Source organism: Gambusia affinis, linkage group LG24 (assembly GCF_019740435.1).
Source record: "Gambusia affinis linkage group LG24, SWU_Gaff_1.0, whole genome shotgun sequence".
Classification (NCBI taxonomy): domain Eukaryota; kingdom Metazoa; phylum Chordata; class Actinopteri; order Cyprinodontiformes; family Poeciliidae; genus Gambusia; species Gambusia affinis.
This window is the reverse complement of record NC_057891.1, coordinates 13,207,994-13,228,177: the sequence shown is the minus strand read 5'-3', so window position 1 is coordinate 13,228,177 and position 20,184 is coordinate 13,207,994. Positions and strand designations below refer to the sequence as shown.

Here is a 20,184-nt window from a genome sequence, read left to right as displayed (position 1 = left end):
ATAGGATCCGCTAAATCCTATAAATATGAGTCAGAAATTCGACACCTGAGGCTGTGGCACATCCTAATAACGGCTTGATGACAGAAGCACAAGGATGATTCCCTCATTTATCACCTGGGATGAATGTTTGCGTCATGGTCTGCGGCTCTAAAGCATGGGTCAGCCACGTGAAGGTTTAAAAGTCTGCATGCGATGACAACAGCCCTTCGGTTATCTCCGGCTTTTCAGAATGATAAGTCATAGGCAGAGCCGCCATACCACAGAGGTGAGGCAAGCAGGCTTTCGGGGGCTGGGGGAGAAAAATAAACCCAGCCTTTTTATAAACCGGCTCTGTCTGCAGCGTCATGTTCCCCCGTAACAGGCAGCTTCATGGGGAGGAGGCGTGTGTAGGAGTACATAAGTGGAGAAGAAGAAGTGAACGCAAAGATTAGGAATATCTTCCGTTAGGATTTTAAGCTATTCACCATATCCAATGGGAGAACTAATTGGTTCTGGCGCCGGCCCATGCTTCGTTATCCGTAACACAGGCTGCGTTATGCTTAATGTACCTCAGGATAATGAGGGCAAAGTCTCTGGGTTCAATTTTTGCAGGATTTGTCTTTGAATTTCTTTTTTATTTTGCATACTATTGGACTGTAACCAATTAAATCGGGTTGACAATTTAAATACAGTTTCTTTAGTGTAGATTTTAATCAATGATTTTGAGTGAAAATGGTTTAAGTTTAAGACGGTTAAAACAACTACCAAATACTTCCAAACCGGTTAGATGATTTTGGTTATGGGGTTATGTTAAAACGAATGTGAAAGCATGAAAAAGTATTTGAACTCTTACTCATTTCCTCTATTTTTGCTTTTTCAAATAATTTTTGTACATGTCTAACATATCCTGCGGGTTTTTACTGAAGATTTCATTCATTAAGCAATCAAAACCAAATAGGCCTTAATGTACGACAAAAAGTCAATGCTTCCCTTGGTAAACCATAAAATACGGTAAATACATTTATTTTTAAGTTTTATTTTGCAAACTCAGTAGAGAACAGTATCGGACCTGAAGAATCACTGAAATACAACTTTGCTAACAGGATGAAGTAGGCTAAAAGGTCTGAGAAAGCAACTGAACAAAATCCAAGAACATGGAAGGTCATATCTGAGACTTTGTGGCTGTAGTGAGAACTGTGAGCCAACAACAGAGGAAACAAGGACGAGTGTCCGACTTCTTAAAATGACTCCAAGAGGTCACTTTGACGAATCATCCAAGAGGTCTAAAATCACCAAGAACAACTCCTAAAGCACATGAGAGCTCACAATATTTAGGGCAAGGTATTTTCATCACTCAACAATGTTCATGGGGGAGTTCCAGGGCTAAAAACTACAGCTGACCAAAGGTAACAAAGACCTGTCTCACATTTGCCAAAAAACATCTTGATTATCCCCAAGACTTCTGGGACAATAATCTGTGGACGGCTAATGAAGCGCTTCCATTAGCCGTAAAAATATCATATGAAGCTGGACACAAAAAAATGCCTCTACTGAATTCTAATGGTAGCTATTTTGTACATTTACACTAAATTTAGTTTTTACCGTGTAAATTCACTTGCTTTTAGGAGCAAACAGACTCAGAGTAGGTTTTTCTTTTTAGCTTTATATCCCCTCAGACCAAGCACCACAACAAAAGTAATGACACTGGCTGAGAGGGTAATGAAAGCAGGGGAAGGCCATGACGAGTCAACAAGGGAGGCCTCGCTGCTGACAGCGTACATGACTCGACGGCTATATTGAGCTTAGCTAAGGCCCGCCGACCTCTAGGCCCTGCCTCCACGCAGACGGCTCCTCTAAAGGGACCTATTGAGAGTCGCCCCACTCTCGACTGGCTACTGTTGAGGCAAAAGGTGAGGAGTGAAAGATGGGATCCACCAGACTCGAAATGTGATAGTGGTTTCAGTGTTTAAGGACCTGAGAGGCAGCATGACTTGGCAGCACAAAGAAAGTTCAAGGACCATAGATCTGCAACAGGCAGAGGCCATACACAAATGACAGAGGCGTTCCCACCCCCTCCTCTCATGTGCCCTAGCCTTACAATAAAATCATCTGGCAATGCAATTTTCTGTTCAGCACTTACTGGCCAAACCTTTTGCCTGGTGAGGTTTGACAGGAAAGCAAAGAGAGCTACACTAATTGAAATGTCAGCCTACAGAGGGTGATTTCTATCTCACCGGCAAAGTAAAACAGGCACAATAATTAAGCTGTCAAATTTATCAAATAACTTCTTCACTAGGAGAGTGAATTGTCCTCAAGCACTTCCTCGTGCCGGCTTGGGACTTTGTCTCCGATTAGATGTGCTTTCAGAACATTCCGGATCAGAGCTGCTGCTGGGAATTGCTCACGGAAGGGAACACGAAAAGACCCATGTATGTTTTATGATAACACGCAAGCCCTTGTGGCACCATGGACACGAACTAAAAAAAATAAATAAATAAAATTTTTTAAAGAATTCATTTTGAACACGGGCAGTACATCAGATTCTTCATTCAACCACAGAGGCTGTTCAAGTCACTTACCTTCTAGATGTTCTTTAAGGGAAATAGTTATAGAGTCCAATAGAGTAGAAGTTGTTGTACAGAAAAAAACCAAATGGGATATGTTAGCACCCTTCACCCAAACCCAAAAACAAAGGAAAGAAAGAAAGAAAGAAAGTGTGTATTGGAGACCAGCTCCAACAGCGCAGCTCAGTGAGTGGGACCCGGGCGTCTGGTGACAGCTGACTTTATTTTAGAAGCTCCCCTCTTAAATAAAAAAAAAAATGGGATGGACTTCTGGGAGAGGGTCAGTCAAGTGGAGGTGGGCTTGCTTTTTTAGTGCCAACCCTAGAGGTACCCTACATTCCTTTGACCTTATGTCATGGTAGTCTTATAGATATGAATCTCCCACTAGATGAGCTAGAAAAACACTCACACTTAGTGTAGCTCCTATTTACACATGAAAACACTCCGAGGTTCGACATTAGAAACGTCTTCCTGTTAGTCGGCTGGAAATCAGAACTGAGCGTATCACACTGCCCAGCTGAAAGTACTCATGGTCAGCGGTACTTCGAAGCATTTTATGTGATTGACCACACACAGTGTAGTTTATTTAAAGACCATTTAAAGACAGAGCAAATATTTTTGACACAATGCTACTTGATTGGCTACACTACTGACTAGTGTGTAGCCTTTCAATTTTCATCACAAATTAAAAAACTGTATATATTAGATTTTGCGGGCGGGTTCCATCATGGATATTAAGGTAAATTGGATGTTTGGTTACCATTAAAATTGACAGCTACAAAAGTTTTTAAAAAAGGGTCTCAACTATTTGCATATTTCACCTTTTGTGGGCAAATACCTGCTTCCTTTCAATCATGTATCTATAGACCTTATTTAGGTGACTGGGTTATGCTGAATTTAATTTAGGGGTATTAAGGATATTACACCTACTACCACACTATAAAGCTGACTGAACCCTTTTCTCAAAAGTAAAATAAAAGCTGCAGACAACCCAACTTAACAATAAGGTCAGAATAACTCCTGTATGATCCAGTTTGCCATAAGCAGAACTGTCTGTTCTTGCAGCCAAGCATTATGATTTGTCAACAACAGGGACTTCTAGTGCTTGTCTAGAATAGGTTTCTGTCTACAAATCACTGTAAAACTCTTACAGGACAAATATATGAAAGCTGTAGTGTTTCTAAGTACCAGACTGAATGTTTTTATTCTTTTTACTTTGCTACAGTAGGCTCATTTGCAGTTATCATGCAGATGAAGGACTGGTATTGATCCTATGCTATTGAACTCTTAGTTGGAGAATCTAATTATAAGTATGTGATTGCAAGATTTGCCGGGAAAAGAATCGGTTGGGAATGTCGGACACAGTAGCTGTTAGCGGATTGGGAGGTAAATGTTTTAAAGTCAGCTCTGAGCGACTGATTGACATTGAGCCACAACTTAATGGCTGAATTGTAAACATCAACCTAAAAACAAACAGAACAAACGGAAAAAAGTGATTTGGGGATACTGACGTAAACAGCGGAGGCATGTAGAATTATGCTAGCTACGTTCACTGGAAACGAGAAACGGACATGCTTAGAGATGTATTTTCAGAACATTAAGTCAAGGCATCAGATTATTTTTGTCAACTGTTGCTCTGAGTGAGAAAGGATTGTTACCAGAACCTAAAATGGTTACTTATTTATGTTGGAAATCAGTAATCATGCTAGCTACTGATTTACCGATAAAGGACGTCCGTAGAGTATTAGCTAAAACCTGGCTGTATGATTATTGCTTCAACAATAATTATTTTGACGTGAGCAAGCTGAGGTATTTGAAAATCTACAGCCACGTGGGCTCGATTGAGTAAACACTGCTTATGCAACCTGCTCAACCTTGAGCGATCTCAATGGTTTAAAAATATTTTGATGAATCGTGAGGACCTCTCGAGGTGACGTTTCTGTTCCCTCTACGTCTGGCCTCAAGAGATCTTTGAGCCAATTTCAAAGGCAGCTCTTTAGATAGAAAAGCATAACAGCTAATACAATGGGAAGGGATTCAGTGGAAGGCCTCTGGTGGAAATATAGAGAAAATAAACTATTTCTGACAGTATTTTTTAAGTTTTTCAACATGGAAAATACTGACTTAGACGCATTGCCCTAAAGCAAACAGCAACAACACGGGTCCTCCTCCTTGGGTGCAGTCGATTTATTTTCTTTCAGCTATTCTTTTCTTTCTATCTGGAGGGATTTTCTGAAAATTTAATTTTGTGTTCATATGTTCTGTATAATAAACTCCGATCTTGACCATTTAAGCTCAAAGGCACCATGTTCCCCCAGAAGGCCACACCGGTACGCGGCACAGCAAGGAGAGAAAAGCGTGGGTATCGAGCCACCAAGATTATCCGTCGATAATCCATCTGAAATTGCGCATGGATCTGCTGTTTCCCAAAGTGGAAAGCAAACACTCGAAGAACAACTCATGAAAGGGCTCGTGTGAATCCTCAAATTAAGATGTGGAGGCTCAGATTTTCCAGAACGTCTCAGAAAAATCAAAGATTGACTGAGATTTGCATGTTGAATGTGAAACGGCGACTGTTCTCACAACGAAGCTGATATGATAGGAACTAAAAATAAAAGCTGCTTTTCCCTGGTTAAATAAAAAAATAAAAAATCATTTTCAGATTGTGAGACAGTAATAACGCCTCAGGACAAGCAGAAAAGACTCTCACAGTTTTATTTAATCAACAATATAACAACTGAAACCACTGTCTGCTTAATCCGCGTTTGAAGACTACAGTCTGCATTTGTCATGTTTCAAAGTTCATCATCAACATGTTGTTTTTCAGCACTAATCTCCTGTGAAGGCAGATTTAATTTTTTTTATTTTTATCTTACATGTCAAAGAGGATATTCACACACTTGCTGTTTGTTTGTAAGGCTAAATGTTCTACATAGTGATAAAGTGCTGGCTGCTCACTGTACCCATGACAACAGGTTTTACTCCAGCGTCCAATCGTTCTTTCACGTTCTCAGGTAAAGTTTTTATGAGGCTTAAATGAGTCAACATGTCCGCTCTCACACAGACATACGATATAGTCCATTTTCAATTCCTAAAGGTTTATGCGTTGCGGGATCGTTTGCATCTCGTAATATCCTCTAAGTGGATCATGTCTGAAATTAACAGCCAGAAAATCTTTGTTTTTTTTGTTTTCCACGGGATCCATATTAAAAAGACATCATCTTTTTGGCAGCCCAATCTGGCAGGAGATTAATCAAAACAAAAACAGCCATTTGGGCAAATCTGTTTCCAACTGTCAGAATTCAAACACAGAAAAACAATTTAGCACACTCTCCTTCCTGGATATACAGAGATTAAAAAAAACCCACAGAAAACTTCTGAATGAAAAAAAATGAAGAAATTTAGATTTACATGACGCTACTGCGTTTGCCACAAAAGCCCGCCGCGGCTTCGCGCTGTCATTCTGGTGGAACGCGAGCAGAAAGCGTGTAAACAAGGACGCCCGCTACGAAGGAGATTTGGAAGTGAGCTTTGCATCTGTTTAAAGTGCAGTTACTCCACGCTTGTGTTTTATTTAAGTGCCGCGGATTCGAAGGAGGCAGTTCTGTTCCTCTCGGATCCTCTTCCTCCTGCTGTCAGTCACTCCGCCTGGCAGAGATTACACGGAGTCTTCGCCGTCGGCTCGCCGGGCGCGACGAAAGCTGCCGCTCAGTCAGGACAACGCCGGGGATCATCAGAGAGCTCTAATTTTAGATGCACGCTGAGGGAGGGGTCGGTGTCAGGGAGGGCAACAAGGCCTGATGGATCCCAGGTGGATGATGAGGATATCAGCCAGCATGTATAAATATCATTAGTATCTGTATGTTCAGGCGCGGGATTAAGACCCGTCAACCAATCATTTCACATTCTCACCCTCGACTATCACGTTGCTCTTATTTCACTTTTATCCCACAGTGCGTCTAAAACAAAGTTTGTTGCTACCTGGAGAACACGGTCGAGCACGGATCTGACCTTTCACCTCCAAGAGCGTTCATCTGATGTTATTTTCTGGTTAACAACTCAGAGAGGCGACGCTTGGCCCACATTTGGAAAGGTGCAACACCTGTAGGTCCTAAACGTGTTCCGTGTTTTCACAAAAGGGGTTCCACGGCTCACACTGTGGTTCAACTCAGGTAGCAAAGCTGGATTTTCCACACAATCATCTGTTGACCGGTCAACAGCTAGAGAAAGAAAAAAAGCATAAGACGTTTGGAGTTCTTTGACAGCTAAAAGACAAACATTGCCGTAGCAGAAATACATGAGGACTCCAAGATTTCTGCTGCAGGTGACACCGATACCAATACTACTATTGCTGCACGGCCTGATAACAAATATTTATCGATATTACATTTAAATGGGTTTTTCAAAGTATGGGAGAGCTAGCCGACCTTTTTGTTCCATTCTAACCTAAAAATGGTTGTTGTACACTTCCATTTTTTCTTTTACATAATTTAAACATTGTGCTTTTGAAACGTTTTTTTTTTTCCTCATAGCATCGTTAGCTAGTACCTTCAAATCTTCAAATGCAGCCTATAAAAATGTCACATTTTGAATAATCATGGTTATAGTTTCTTCTTTTTTGTATTTGGTTTGACCCAGACTCTGCCTCCTCACTCACTGTAGATTGAGAAACTAAATATCTATATATTTTGTCTCTAGCATAGACTTGGTGAAGTTATCTAAACGGCTGCAGTTGTTTCTTACTCTTTATTTTTTGTTCCTAATGTAGTGACCTAACTGAAGAACTCTGGCGGGAGAGAGCGCCACTTTGCAAAGCCATTATATATAATATATTATATTCCCCACCACCTCCAGAAATACATTACCTGCTGCATTTAAAAAAAAAACAAAAAAACAATAAAATAATTGTATTATTTTCAAAAAAGTAAAGAAAATTTAGGAGAAAAAAAATGGACTGAGGATTGAGCCTAGTGGAACCCCACAGGATATTGAACACAATAATAGCACTGTGGATCATGAAACACCTATAATATAAAGCAACAAAATGGAGGGAAAAAAGAAAGGTTGTTGATATTGGCCGATACCATCGATATATAGTGCATTGCTAACTTGTTTTGAAGTATGAAATATCCTGATCAACAAGCAAACAGTTCTTCTCTGCTAGTGAAAATAATATTAACTTTGCCTCTAAAGTCCTAAATCACTACATTCAAAGTTATGTGATTATTTATGATGACACGTGGTATTTAAAGTGACGACATTCACACTGAGCGCTCTGCGGAAATGTGGATTGCAACAGTGCAGCGCACTTTAATACGAGGATATGTCTTGTCTGTAGTTGGTGCATTTTGGAACTGCAGTCTGCAAGATTCATGTGAGAAGATTTTTAAGTTCCCTCCATCGAGGTAATTAAAACTGAAATTATATCCTGCGCTCAGCGAGGCCTGCTGCTCATCCCATAACTTAATTTCTCTTTTAGAGCACAGTCCTGGTGTCTTAAAAGAAAATATTTAAGTTTCCTCTCAGCAGGAAGACTTTTAATTCAGGGCAGGCTATGAGCTCAGCTCGCAATTTCTTTCATATAAAAAAAGAAAAAAGATTTGTTTTGATATCTTATTACTCTGATATAAAAAAAAAAGTTTAACTTGTCACTCGTGAAAACTCATCATACAACCAGTAGATATTATTTTGGGTTTTAAAGTTGCTAATTTGGATTTTATTGGTGGGCTTTTAATCAAAAACTCTCCCAACATAGCAGGCACAAGAAGCTACAAGTTGCTGTAATGAGCCAAAAGTATTTAGGAAATTTTTACTGTAAATCCTTGATTACTGATAAACAGAGAAACGTAAAAATAAACCAAGGAATATGTTGTGTTTGAAGGATGAAGGGACCAAGAACTATACGTAACATTTTACTGTTATATCAACGCATCTGATGAAAGGGCAGAGCTTCCCACGGATACAGCCTCAGGCTGCAGTCTACCCAATTTGTTATTTGTTCTTTGGATGGGATGTATTGAAATGTCAATTTCTCCCCCAAGGATTAATAAAGTATAGTCATTCATTCATAAAGAGCTTTATAAAGGTCCATAAAATAGAGTAACAGCCTAGAAATGCTCACTAATCCTTTAATGAACAAGTCCATGGATTAACGGCTAAGTGAATTCTTTGGAAATTAATTAAGATACAATCATATATATACACATTTATGTTCTTTTAAAATAATTGAAGCAGGCTAACAACTGATAGCATTCAATTTCTGATTGAATGAAACATGAGATGCTTTTATTTTGAAGGTCCAGAAGTGTCTAGGTAAATGAGGGCCGTTTTGTTCTCAAACCACTTAAAGTCAATATGGGCAGCGGTTTCGGAAAATTCCAAGTTGTCACTGTTGTGATGTTACAACAGACATAAACATGTTGCTATAAACCAGCAAGAGCCACAAGACTTCCTGGTTCACAAATCAAACACACCCTTCCCTTCCAGTGTATTTCTATCAGAGCTGAGGTCTGTGGTTTACTTCCTGTAAAAGCTTTTAACTCCTTTTACTTCCCATACTGGTGAGAAGCATGACAGAAAACCCCTTACATGCTGTGCCAGTCATTTGCATCCAGTACGGTATCCCAGAAGTGACAAAATGAATCATTTGCTCAAAAGTCACGATTCAAGATCCAAATAAAGTGGCAAGTGTTTAGAGAAAATGTTTGTGTCCTTGAACGTTTTGCTGGTTTTTTTACACAGATGGACATAAACAAAGGCAGTACCTTGCCTGAACCCCATCTGTGTTTTTTTATGTTATCTGCCATTGGCAGAAAATAAAATGGAGGTAGCTACTGTACTGGCTCTCTGCCAGAAATGGAATCGCAGCGTCGAGGGAGCGTCCGGATTTTCAGAAAAAAAAAAAAAACAAATAAAAAAACGCCAGCGAGGCAGAGTCTTATCTGGAAATGAACAATCTAGTTTTTCAAAAGCTGCTTTCCACCAAATGTTTATCTCCCAGAACAAATGGCACAAAACATTGCATTAACCATCCCGAGGGCTCGGCTGCTCGAACAGTGTAACCGTGATGCAATCCCAGCGCTTAGGCCCAATATTAGATCCAATCTTTCAGTAGGACAGCGCTCACAAAGTTGCCAGTCCTAAAAAAAAAAAAGTTGGAAAAGAGTACGCACATTGTGTTTATATGATTTTGAAATACACCTAATCACAAGCAGAGAAAATTAGTTAATTGAAATGCTCTGTCCTGCCAAAATTTACATTTTGATATCTCTATTCTGATTGAAAATAAATTCCTCCTAACAGCTGTTGTGATGCTTTGACATTTTAACCAGAACCAAAACAGGAACCAAAGGTTGAGTGCTTCCTGGATTTGCTTAAAGCCCCAAAAAAGGTGTGGAATAGCACTTAATTTTACATGATCTCAGTCGGAAGGTCAACATCCAAAAAGTGAAGGGGCAAAATTTTAGAATCATGCAGCAAATTGACAGAAAAACATTTAATTAAAAAAGTAAAAGTAAAATGGCCATTTTTTTTCCATACGTGTCCAGAGCTCAGAAATAAAATGAATTTTTGACCATCTAGACTTCAAGGCTGTCATCGTATAGACGAATTAATATAAAGGCCAATGTGAAACCTTCCGATTAAAAGAAGAAACATGAATGAGAAATATACTCATATTATCCAAAGGGAAAAATTGAGACTTGACTAAGTTGACTAGTTGGAATCTGAGTGGGATTCGCTAAACAAGAGATAAAGAGTCGACGTCAGAATGAGACTGAATGATGAGAGAATAATTAATAAGGTACATTTCCTGTCAAAAAAAAAAGTAATGAAAATTTTGGAAAAAATAATGGAGTGAGGATTGAGCCTAGAGGTTAAAGGTCAAAGAGGTAATGTTAGAGGAAACGGTTTTGAACACATCAAAAGCACGAAGCACCATGTAACACATATATTGTAAAGTGTGAACAGATTTTATTTCACTGAAAATGAGTGCTACTTTTTTATTGTAGGATGGATCGATAACAAGCAGATTTTTTTAAAAACTTTGAAATAACCAAGAAAATAATAACGTAGGTTAGTCGTCAAATGAACTGAACAATTTTAGGAATACTTTCCTTTGCAAAAAAAAAAAAAAAATATCACTACGCAATTGACTGAACTCATATACTTATTTATATAATTGTCAATGAAGAAAAAGTTAGCTTAAATTCTGCATAAACTCAGAGTGCTCAACATGTTTTAATAAAAAAAAATTAGAGCAGATTAGGTTCAGAAACAAACAACGGTATGAAAAACGTTGTTTGTTTTTTTTGTTGTTGGTATTTTTTTCGGTATTTGCTCAGTGCTGTTCCAGACCTTGGACCTTATCTAGAAACCAGATTTGGACTTTTAAACATGACGTGTGAAAACCCCACAGTGGAAGGTTGTTGAAAAGGGTCACACATCTCTGTTTTAGATAATATAATAAAATAAAATAAATACTCACTATGGGTGGCATCCTGGGGTGAGGCCATGCTGTGATGTGTTGTTGACGGGACAGTCTGAGCAGAGTTACTGGATGTCACTTCTTTGGCCGGAGGAGTGGCTGCCACTTCCTGGATCAGAGAGAGAGAGAGACAGAGAGAGAGAGAGAGAGAGAGAGACAGAGAGAGAGAGACAGAGAGAGAGAGGGAACTATCAGAGGAAACACCTGGACTGTTTCCACAGCATGAAGAAGAGGCGACAGAAACAGCTGGCGCATGCTAACACACACCTGAAGTTTGGAAAATGACACCACTAGGCATTTGATGACATTTTAAACTCTGCATTCCAGTGACAAACACACACACACACACACACGCACACGCACACACACACACACACAGCAGGGCATAATCAAAGACCTTTAGCACAATGTGAGCGTTAGGCATTGACTGGAAAGCAAACAGCACTTGGTTGAATTTTAATGGAGCAGACTGGCTAAAACCAGACATGTTTTCATGCTACACCGGAACATGACATGTCCCTCTGCGCCTGCTCAGATACACGTTTTACTTTTTCCTTTAACTAAAGCAGAAGTCAGCTACAACAGCGCTCCCATTCAACTGCAAATCATTCCCAAGGAGAATAAACACACCTGTGTCTGCGTGTGTTTGCAAATGTGCAGGTGATTTTTTTTTTCCAGCCATTTGCAAATCAAATGCGTTCCCCTGTGGCGCTTTTGTTTTCCTTTTCTCTTCTTTTTTTTAATGACAGCTTCTAGCTGAGTGTCAACACAGAGCGACAGAAAACAAACCCTCTGCACAGCAAAAGCCACACGGTGCGACAAGTCCAGTCCGGTTTCTGTTCGCCGCAAAAATTGGGCTTTTGGGCCCAATTAAAAATATATATATATGAATAATAATAATGCCGCACACACACAAAAAAAATCCCATTTAACTAATCCCCAGTAGATCTGAAAGGGATATTTTTGAACATATTCACACATGCAGTAGATCTAAAAGTAGCAATGCCATTTTTTATTTTATTTTTTTTTTACTATCCTCTGTAGGACTGACACATATCTGGACTGTAAATCTGAAAAACAGATTCCGCTTTCAAGCGGACAACTCGAGACCAAGGCGCCGTTTTGAGACTTCACGTTGAGCCGCGGCGTTTATCCAGCCAAGGTTTTCGCTTTGCTCCGTCGCTGACTGACAAGCGGGAGTGTTTTCAAAGGCGGACGCTCGACGAAAGACGGCGCGTGCGTTTTGAGGTGGTGCGAGCTCATTACAGCGGAGAATGCTACCGAAAGAGCCACTGACACGATTCAGAGGTTTAACCTTCTTCACTTGTCAGATGGGTTCGTTTACCCTTCGCCCACAGCAGGCGTGTGCGGTGAATTATTACTATTACTATTTAGTGGATGAAAAGGCTGCAATTTGATGGAAAAAAAGTAAATCAGTGTTCTTGACATTAATTGAAATCAAACGCTGTTCTACATTTGATTCTTTTTTTCTTTGGTTTGAGGCTAATAATTAATAAAGGAGTTTTAGTTACTTGACTGCTTGATTTCTAAAGAATAAATAACAGATGTACAGGGAGTGAAATAAAGAGGTGAAGAACAATGTGTGTCTCCACACACTAAGAAGCTTTTCAATTCATTTCCATGACAGGCACCAATTAAAGCACTGATCCAAAACACTCCACCTTTTTTTTGGATAATAATTACCATGTACTTCAGTTGAAGGTGCAGTGAGCATGTGAGCTTAAATTAGGAACTGCTGCGGACTTAAAAAAAAAAGTAATTTACCCCAAACTGTGAAGGATGCAAAAACTGAGAAAAATAAGAAGAGTTAGTTTTCGACGTTTTAGAAACATCTAATAAAAAAAAAATGCACCGAAAGGTTTATTTATGTAACATGCACTGGTTCAAATGCATGCCTGAGCAAATCCAGTTTGAAATTAGAATTGAGGCAAGATTTGAGTAAACAACCAGAGTTAGAAATTGACCATTAGTTCAGAAATAGGGACAAGGAAGACATTTTCCTCTTTCCTCAGAGGACATTGATTTGAAGGTAGCGCTCAGAGTTAAAAAGGGAAAAATAAATAACAGACTGATGAAGTGTGGAGGGATGCTCTTCCAATCTGACTGAGGTTGAGCTGTTCCACAAAGAAATAAAGCTGGTAGAGAAAGACCACACACACGCTGACATGTAAGGAACACACTACTGTTCTGCAGAAACGTAAACACCTGCTCCAATATCGAGACTTGTTTTTATAGATCTCAAGAACCTGATCAGATTTGTTCTAGGGATGCACCGATTAACTTTCTTATTTTACTTAAGCTGCCTATATCTGAGGTTTAGTGTTGTCCGATACGATCCGATACAGAAAAACAGCACTAAAATGACTTGTTTCTTGTTTTTAAACGTACATAAATGTACTGAATTATAAATATACTTGGTAACTCTGCACCAGTACAGCACATTTAAACGCACCGGCTCCTTCGCAAGCTTGGTCAAACGTAAAAACAACTTTAATTTGTTCAGTCGGTGCAGTTAGGCGCATAACAGCCGACGTCGAATAAATAATAAAGAAACTGAAACTGACAAAGGCAATAAGTTGACTACCTTGGTCAAAACATGTAAAATTAACAGCAACAAACATTTGTGGGTGTTGATTAACAAAATGAAAGGGTTTATTTTTTTGACTTTATGAGACGTAGCAGTACTACAGGGAGCAGCAGATTGATGCTTCATGCAACTGTCAGCAAGTGTTACGGAGCTTTGAATCACCGCCGTATGTTCTTTTTGCACACATCGGCTGGATTAAGAGGAGAACGGCTGAAGAGCGCTGCTAGACGGGTGAAGGGACAGAGACCCTCTGCGTATCTCTAATAAGAGACACTGCTTGGAGAAATCTGTCAAAATGTTTCTGGCCAGCCTGTCGCACAAGATAATCCCTGTGGGGAGGAAAAAGAAAAAAGAAAGAGAAAGCGAGATTGATCACTGGATCCTCTCAGAAGAAGCTTCGCCAATGAAATCAGTGCTGGCCATCTGGGAGCATTTCATGTGTGACAGACGCCTACAAAGGGGACAGTCAGAGCTGTGATGGTGGAAACCATGGTAACTGGAAATCGTACGGCATTCCCGCCATGTTCACGTCGGCGCCTATTAGAGCGGCGATCTTACCGGCGCCCGGGCCGGCCTGCGGGGCTGAGCTCAGCGTCACACGTAAAGGGAACGCTTTACATTTTCCTCTAAGCTGTTGACACGTCTCCTAACGAGGAGGACTTCAGAGAGGACAGGTCTCTGCTTCGTGATCTGCCCCGTTTCCTCACCGTCATTCCCTGTTAGCAGAAACTATCACCGAGTTGAATTTGGTAGACGTTATGTAAGTGGATGTTTACCGTCAGGGTATACCAGCTGCTCTGGATGAATAATTGCTTTCAGTATTAGAAAAGGTGTTTTAAGCATGTCTTGTGGGTATTAAGGAAGACAAAGAGTACCAAACAGCCCAAATTCTGTGGTACAATTTGAATGTTGGCGCTTAAATTGAGACGTGCAGAACCAGGGAATGTTTCTCCAATCGGTTATGGTCCCAATTTAGGGTGCAATCACACCAGTCCTGCTAAGTCTGCATTACTCCGACCCGAATTTGTTTGTCTAGAAAATCCAGTTTGCTTTGGGAGATGTGAATCGAATTCTGAGGTGGAACAAAAAGGAGATCTCTAGTCCGCCTAAAAACCCAGGTCTTGGTTTGGTTGAAGTGACCTCTGGCGCTTTTTGAAAGCATGTGAAGGCTAAGCAGGAAGCTAGCTTTAGCACAGGGTATCTTGAGTAAAAGCAAACAAAAGTGTCTAGAAATGGCTTGTGGTCTTTTGCCAAAGACAAGAGCAAAATTCTACAACTGCGGAAATCTGACGCCACTCCATTTTTGTTTACATTTTGTGAAGAAGGACGTTGCGGTCAGTGTCTTGTTCAGAGGTATTCATGTCGTTTCCTTGGGTTGTATTTGGTGCAGCGCCACCGCAGGCGAGGAGGAGGAACAGGTTTTTCAAAGGATTTAGTTTGTTTGACACAATTTAATGAGAAAAAGATCGAACAGGGTCTACCTTTCTATCACATGTGAAAAGCCTGTGTGAATTGCAGCCCCCGGTCCTGTTTGGACGGTTTTCCAGACCCTAAATTCCTAAAACATATTCCCTCAATTTGTCTCCAATAATCAGATGCCATTTCAAACAACTCTATAAGATTGTTTCGTACAAAAGTACGAACATCCACCAGGCTTTGTAGCTGAGTAGAGGTGTCCATCCAAAGCTGCAAAATCACTTTGAAAGGTCCTCTCGTCCTTTACAGGAGCAATAACTGATGGACCTTTTTTAAAAAAAACAAACTTTTTAATAAGTACATTTGGGCCAAAACTGTAAGTCAACCGTTCTGATACTGTTACACAAATTGAAAGCCCATTTAGGACAGGATGTTTTTACCCATTCCCAGAAAAGCTCAACATTACTAATGTAAAAGGTGTTCCTTAATTCTGCAAGGAAAGGCTGAATGGAATCTATTTAGAAGAGCATTCTCTCAGTTTTTAATTGAGGAGTTTTCTAGTTGAAGTCACTGTCAATCAGACACAGTCAGAACAAGAGAGGGTCTGTAGTTCATCTTTTATATCAATTAAACTGATGCTGAATCCACACAATCAATGCAAACCCAAAGCAGTATCAGGGATATTGGACTGCATGTGAGTATGAAATATATCATGTTGAATTGGATTTCTCCATTCTCCTTATGTAAAGTGTATTTTTTTTGTTGCTATTAAGTGACAACATTTGCAGGAAATTCATGCAGAATTTTCAGAATTTTAAAAGTAAAACGGATTCATGTAACAAATCAAACTGAATAAGGTAAGCTGTGAGGTTTTCACTAATTGCTGTTGGATTTGTGTGCTTATGTTTGGAAATTATTGATCATTACTAGTTTCAGGAGAACTTTTGAACTCGGACAGCGCAGGATTTGCTCAGAGGGGTTTTGGCTGGAGCTGCTGAAGCTCTAGCAGTTGTTAATTCAGAAGGTAAGATGATTCTCCTGAATAGGACACACTGAACTGTGTTGTTTTGGATCACAAATCTTTGCACTCGGTTACATCTGCATAATCGTTTTCCTTTCCCTTGCTTCCTCCTATGTTCCTCTATTTTTGATGTACTCTGTCTCTGCAAGAGGTTTGTTATTCTGATTATCTTGTATTCTTCTATTCACATTAAATCCCCCAAACGTTAATGTGTTCTATCGGGATTTTCAGTGACAGACCAGCTCAAAGCAGAGCGTCGTTGTTGAGTAGCTGGATGGCGTTCAGAAATTCTGTGAAGTTTAAAAATTCAAAACAATCCAAGAAAACAAACCTGTCAGAGGAAGATCAGAGGGTTTTGGCTGGAGCTGCTGAAGCCAGAAGGTAAGATGATTCTCCTGAATAGGACACACTGAACTGTGTTGTTTTGGATCACAAATCTTTGCACTCGGTTACATCTGCATAATCGTTTTCCTTTCCCTTGCTTCCTCCTATGTTCCTCTATTTTTGATGTACTCTGTCTCTGCAAGAGGTTTGTTATTCTGATTATCTTGTATTCTTCTATTCACATTAAATCCCCCAAACGTTAATGTGTTCTATCGGGATTTTCAGTGACAGACCAGCTCAAAGCAGAGCGTCGTTGTTGAGTAGCTGGATGGCGTTCAGAAATTCTGTGAAGTTTAAAAATTCAAAACAATCCAAGAAAACAAACCTGTCAGAGGAAGACCACAAACCCTTAAAAAGAACCAATTCCAGAGACAAACACTTACTTATATATATATATATATATATATATATATATATATATATATATATATATATGCATATATATATATATATATATAAAAACAACAATACTTAGTTGGACTTACGTCAACCTTGTTGCACTTGTTGCAGCTGCATCACCGGAGGTTTAGCATACATAATCCCAACTGTCTGAACTTTCTCTAATAATAACACTAAAAGTTACGGTTTGAATTATTCCTTAACAGTTCAAGTATATACATATAAAAAAAGTAAAACAATAATAAAGAAGTTCCTAATCAGAATGTTATTTTTTAAAATTGCTTGTCTGCCTGACTAATCTAATAAAAACTGAAGTAACATATGCTTTAAATTTCCCAGCTTTTATATAATTAGGTCGAAAACTGTGTGCCCATAAAGCAGCCCAAGATAATTAAGAAATAATTCAGAGTCCCTCTGCGCTAAAGGGGACAAATATGTGAGAAAAGAAAGTAGCCTGTCAAGAATGAAAGCTTTCTAACACAAGAAGGGTCCCTCCACCAAGTCCCAGGAATTGCTAATTGGCCTTTGAAAACAGTTTTATAATGTCTTTAATGTTCTCAGAGGCTCTGCAGGAGCTTAACAAGCCCGAGAAAACGGGGCTTTGGAAAAACAAATTCACAACAAAACCACGCAATGGCAGCCAAATTTACATGAAACTCCATACAGACGAGAAGAGAGCAAAAACAAAAATTTGATGTCCACATTATTGCCTTTAGAGATGATTTTGGTCCTCATCTAGTATATCCACTTGTGCACTTCCTGTACTTGAGGTGATAACAGCCATCTTCCCAGATCCTGAAAGCCCCCATCATCAGGAATCAGTGTGGAAATGGGCTGGTTTTCTTTGCAGAACCAAGTAATAATATTACAAAAGAACCATCACAGAATAAGACAGCAATATTATTAGGTTTCCAAAAAAATGAAGCTGTATCATCTCATCTAATCCAGGAGGAATAGTTTATTACAGCTGATGACATTCCAATTGGCGCTCTAGTTTGAATGTTTTGATTAGGAAATTGAACTTAAATGCATTAGATCAGAGCAAACAGCTAATATTTCAGAGCATTTATTTATTGGTAATAATAGCAAATCCATGGTTAATAATGACGTCATGGTTAGTTTTCGTCCTTGTTCGTTCAGTGTTATATCTTGTTGACCCATCTGTCCACGCTCCCAACACACAGCATGTGTAACTTTTTTTCTGCATTTCCTCCTTTTTCCTAATCATTATTATTTATAGCATTGAAAAACGAAACCAGATTTTCCGTGTGCTAAAGTTTCACGCCTCCACGCCATTTCAAACAACCTCAACCTCTTCCTTGTGTCCACTTTACTGTTTTATCTACTTCCTCAATGTCTTCTGTTTCATTTATTGCTTGTATTATAATGCAATGCTTGTCCAAAAGCTCCCAGCCATATTTTCTAAACAAAAGTAATAGCCTTTTACTGCTTCCTTGTTTGGAGTATCCTCCAGCCTCTGATTTGGTTTGAGCTTCCAGCTGCAGAGGTTGCAGTTGGCTGGAGACGCTGGTTTCTGTCTCAACCTCTAGGCTGTGAATAAATAGATGGGTGAATGAATTCGTGTGTGGCTGTGGAGGGCCGTGGGTAATTATGTGAGGTAATTGTCACACTGAAAGGCACAGCCACTGCACAGGGACGTTGATTTGCACAAAAAAGGTTGATCTAATAAGATTCACTGAGAGATTGGCCGGTTCAGCTTCATCAATTGATGGATCACAATTACTCCAACAATTGAAATATGTTCACTCGTGTTCTTTAATGAGAACATATTTTTTCATTAACAAATATAAATGTAGACAGTTGTTAGCATGTAGGCTCTACCTGCTAACAACTCTCTAAATGCTAACTGTCTAAATATTACAGCTGTCTCATGCTAACAACTTTCTACATGCTATTGTCTACATGCTAACAACTTTCTACATGCTATTGTATAAATGCTAACAACTTTCTACATGCTATTGTCTACATGCTAACAACTTTCTACATGCTATTGTATAAATGCTAACAACTTTCTACATGCTATTGTCTACATGCTAACAACTTTCTACATGCTATTGTATAAATGCTAACAACTTTCTACATGCTATTGTATAAATGCTAACAACTTTCTACATGCTAACAACTTTCTACATGCTATTGTCTACATGCTAACAACTTTCTACATGCTATTGTATAAATGCTAACAACTTTCTACATGCTATTGTCTACATGCTAACAACTTTCTACATGCTATTGTATAAATGCTAACAACTTTCTACATGCTATTGTCTACATGCTAACAACTTTCTACATGCTATTGTATAAATGCTAACAACTTTCTACATGCTATTGTATAAATGCTAACAACTTTCTACATGCTAACAACTTTCTACATGCTATTGTCTACATGCTAACAACTTTCTACATGCTATTGTATAAATGCTAACAACTTTCTACATGCTATTGTCTACATGCTAACAACTTTCTACATGCTATTGTATAAATGCTAACAACTTTCTACATGCTATTGTATAAATGCTAACAACTTTCTACATGCTATTGTATAATATTAACAACTTTCTACATGCTAACAACTTTCTACATGCTATTGTCTACATGCTAACAACTTTCTACATGCTATTGTGTAAATGCTAACAACTTTCTACATGCTAACAACTGTCTACATGCTAACAACTTTCTACATGCTAACAACTGTCTACATGCTAACAACTTTCTACATGCTATTGTATAAATGCTAACAACTTTCTACATGCTAACAACTTTCTACATGCTATTGTCTACATGCTAACAACTTTCTACATGCTATTGTCTACATGCTAACAACTTTCTACATGCTAACAACTTTCTACATGCTAACAACTGTCTACATGCTAACAACTTTCTACATGCTAACAACTGTCTACATGCTAACAACTTTCTACATGCTATTGTCTACATGCTAACAACTTTCTACATGCTATTGTCTACATGCTAACAACTTCCTACATGCTATTGTATAAATGCTAACAACTTTCTACATGCTATTGTCTACATGCTAACAACTTTCTACATGCTATTGTCTACATGCTAACAACTGTCTACATGTAATGGCCTGGGTGTGCTTTGGTTCTTCCGGATATGAACATCCTGCTAGGCTGGGTAAAGCTAAACGGGAATGTTCAGTTGCCAGTTTGTGAGCTTAAGCCCAAGGTGAAGTTTCCTACACAAACCAAGCACTTCACTCCCAACCATTAAAAGCATCAGTATCCACACTGCAAGTGTGGCTCAGTCTTGACTTTCCCGCCGCTTCTCGCAACCGCAATGTTAA

The 20,184-nt window shown here is 39.1% G+C and overlaps 1 protein-coding gene across 2 annotated transcripts in view; it reads right to left on the bottom strand.

The window, feature by feature from the left end:
* The window catches only part of xirp2a (xin actin binding repeat containing 2a), a 57,331-nt gene that overhangs the window by 23,178 nt on the left and 13,969 nt on the right, over positions 1-20,184 (bottom strand). The window contains exon 2 of one of the 2 annotated variants that reach the window (XM_044110332.1): positions 11,029-11,137. In XM_044110332.1, the coding sequence (XP_043966267.1) occupies positions 11,029-11,137 (109 nt within the window). Of the gene's footprint in view, positions 1-2,558; positions 2,743-11,028; positions 11,138-20,184 lie in introns of those variants that run through there. The other variant, XM_044110333.1, reaches the window with a different exon arrangement.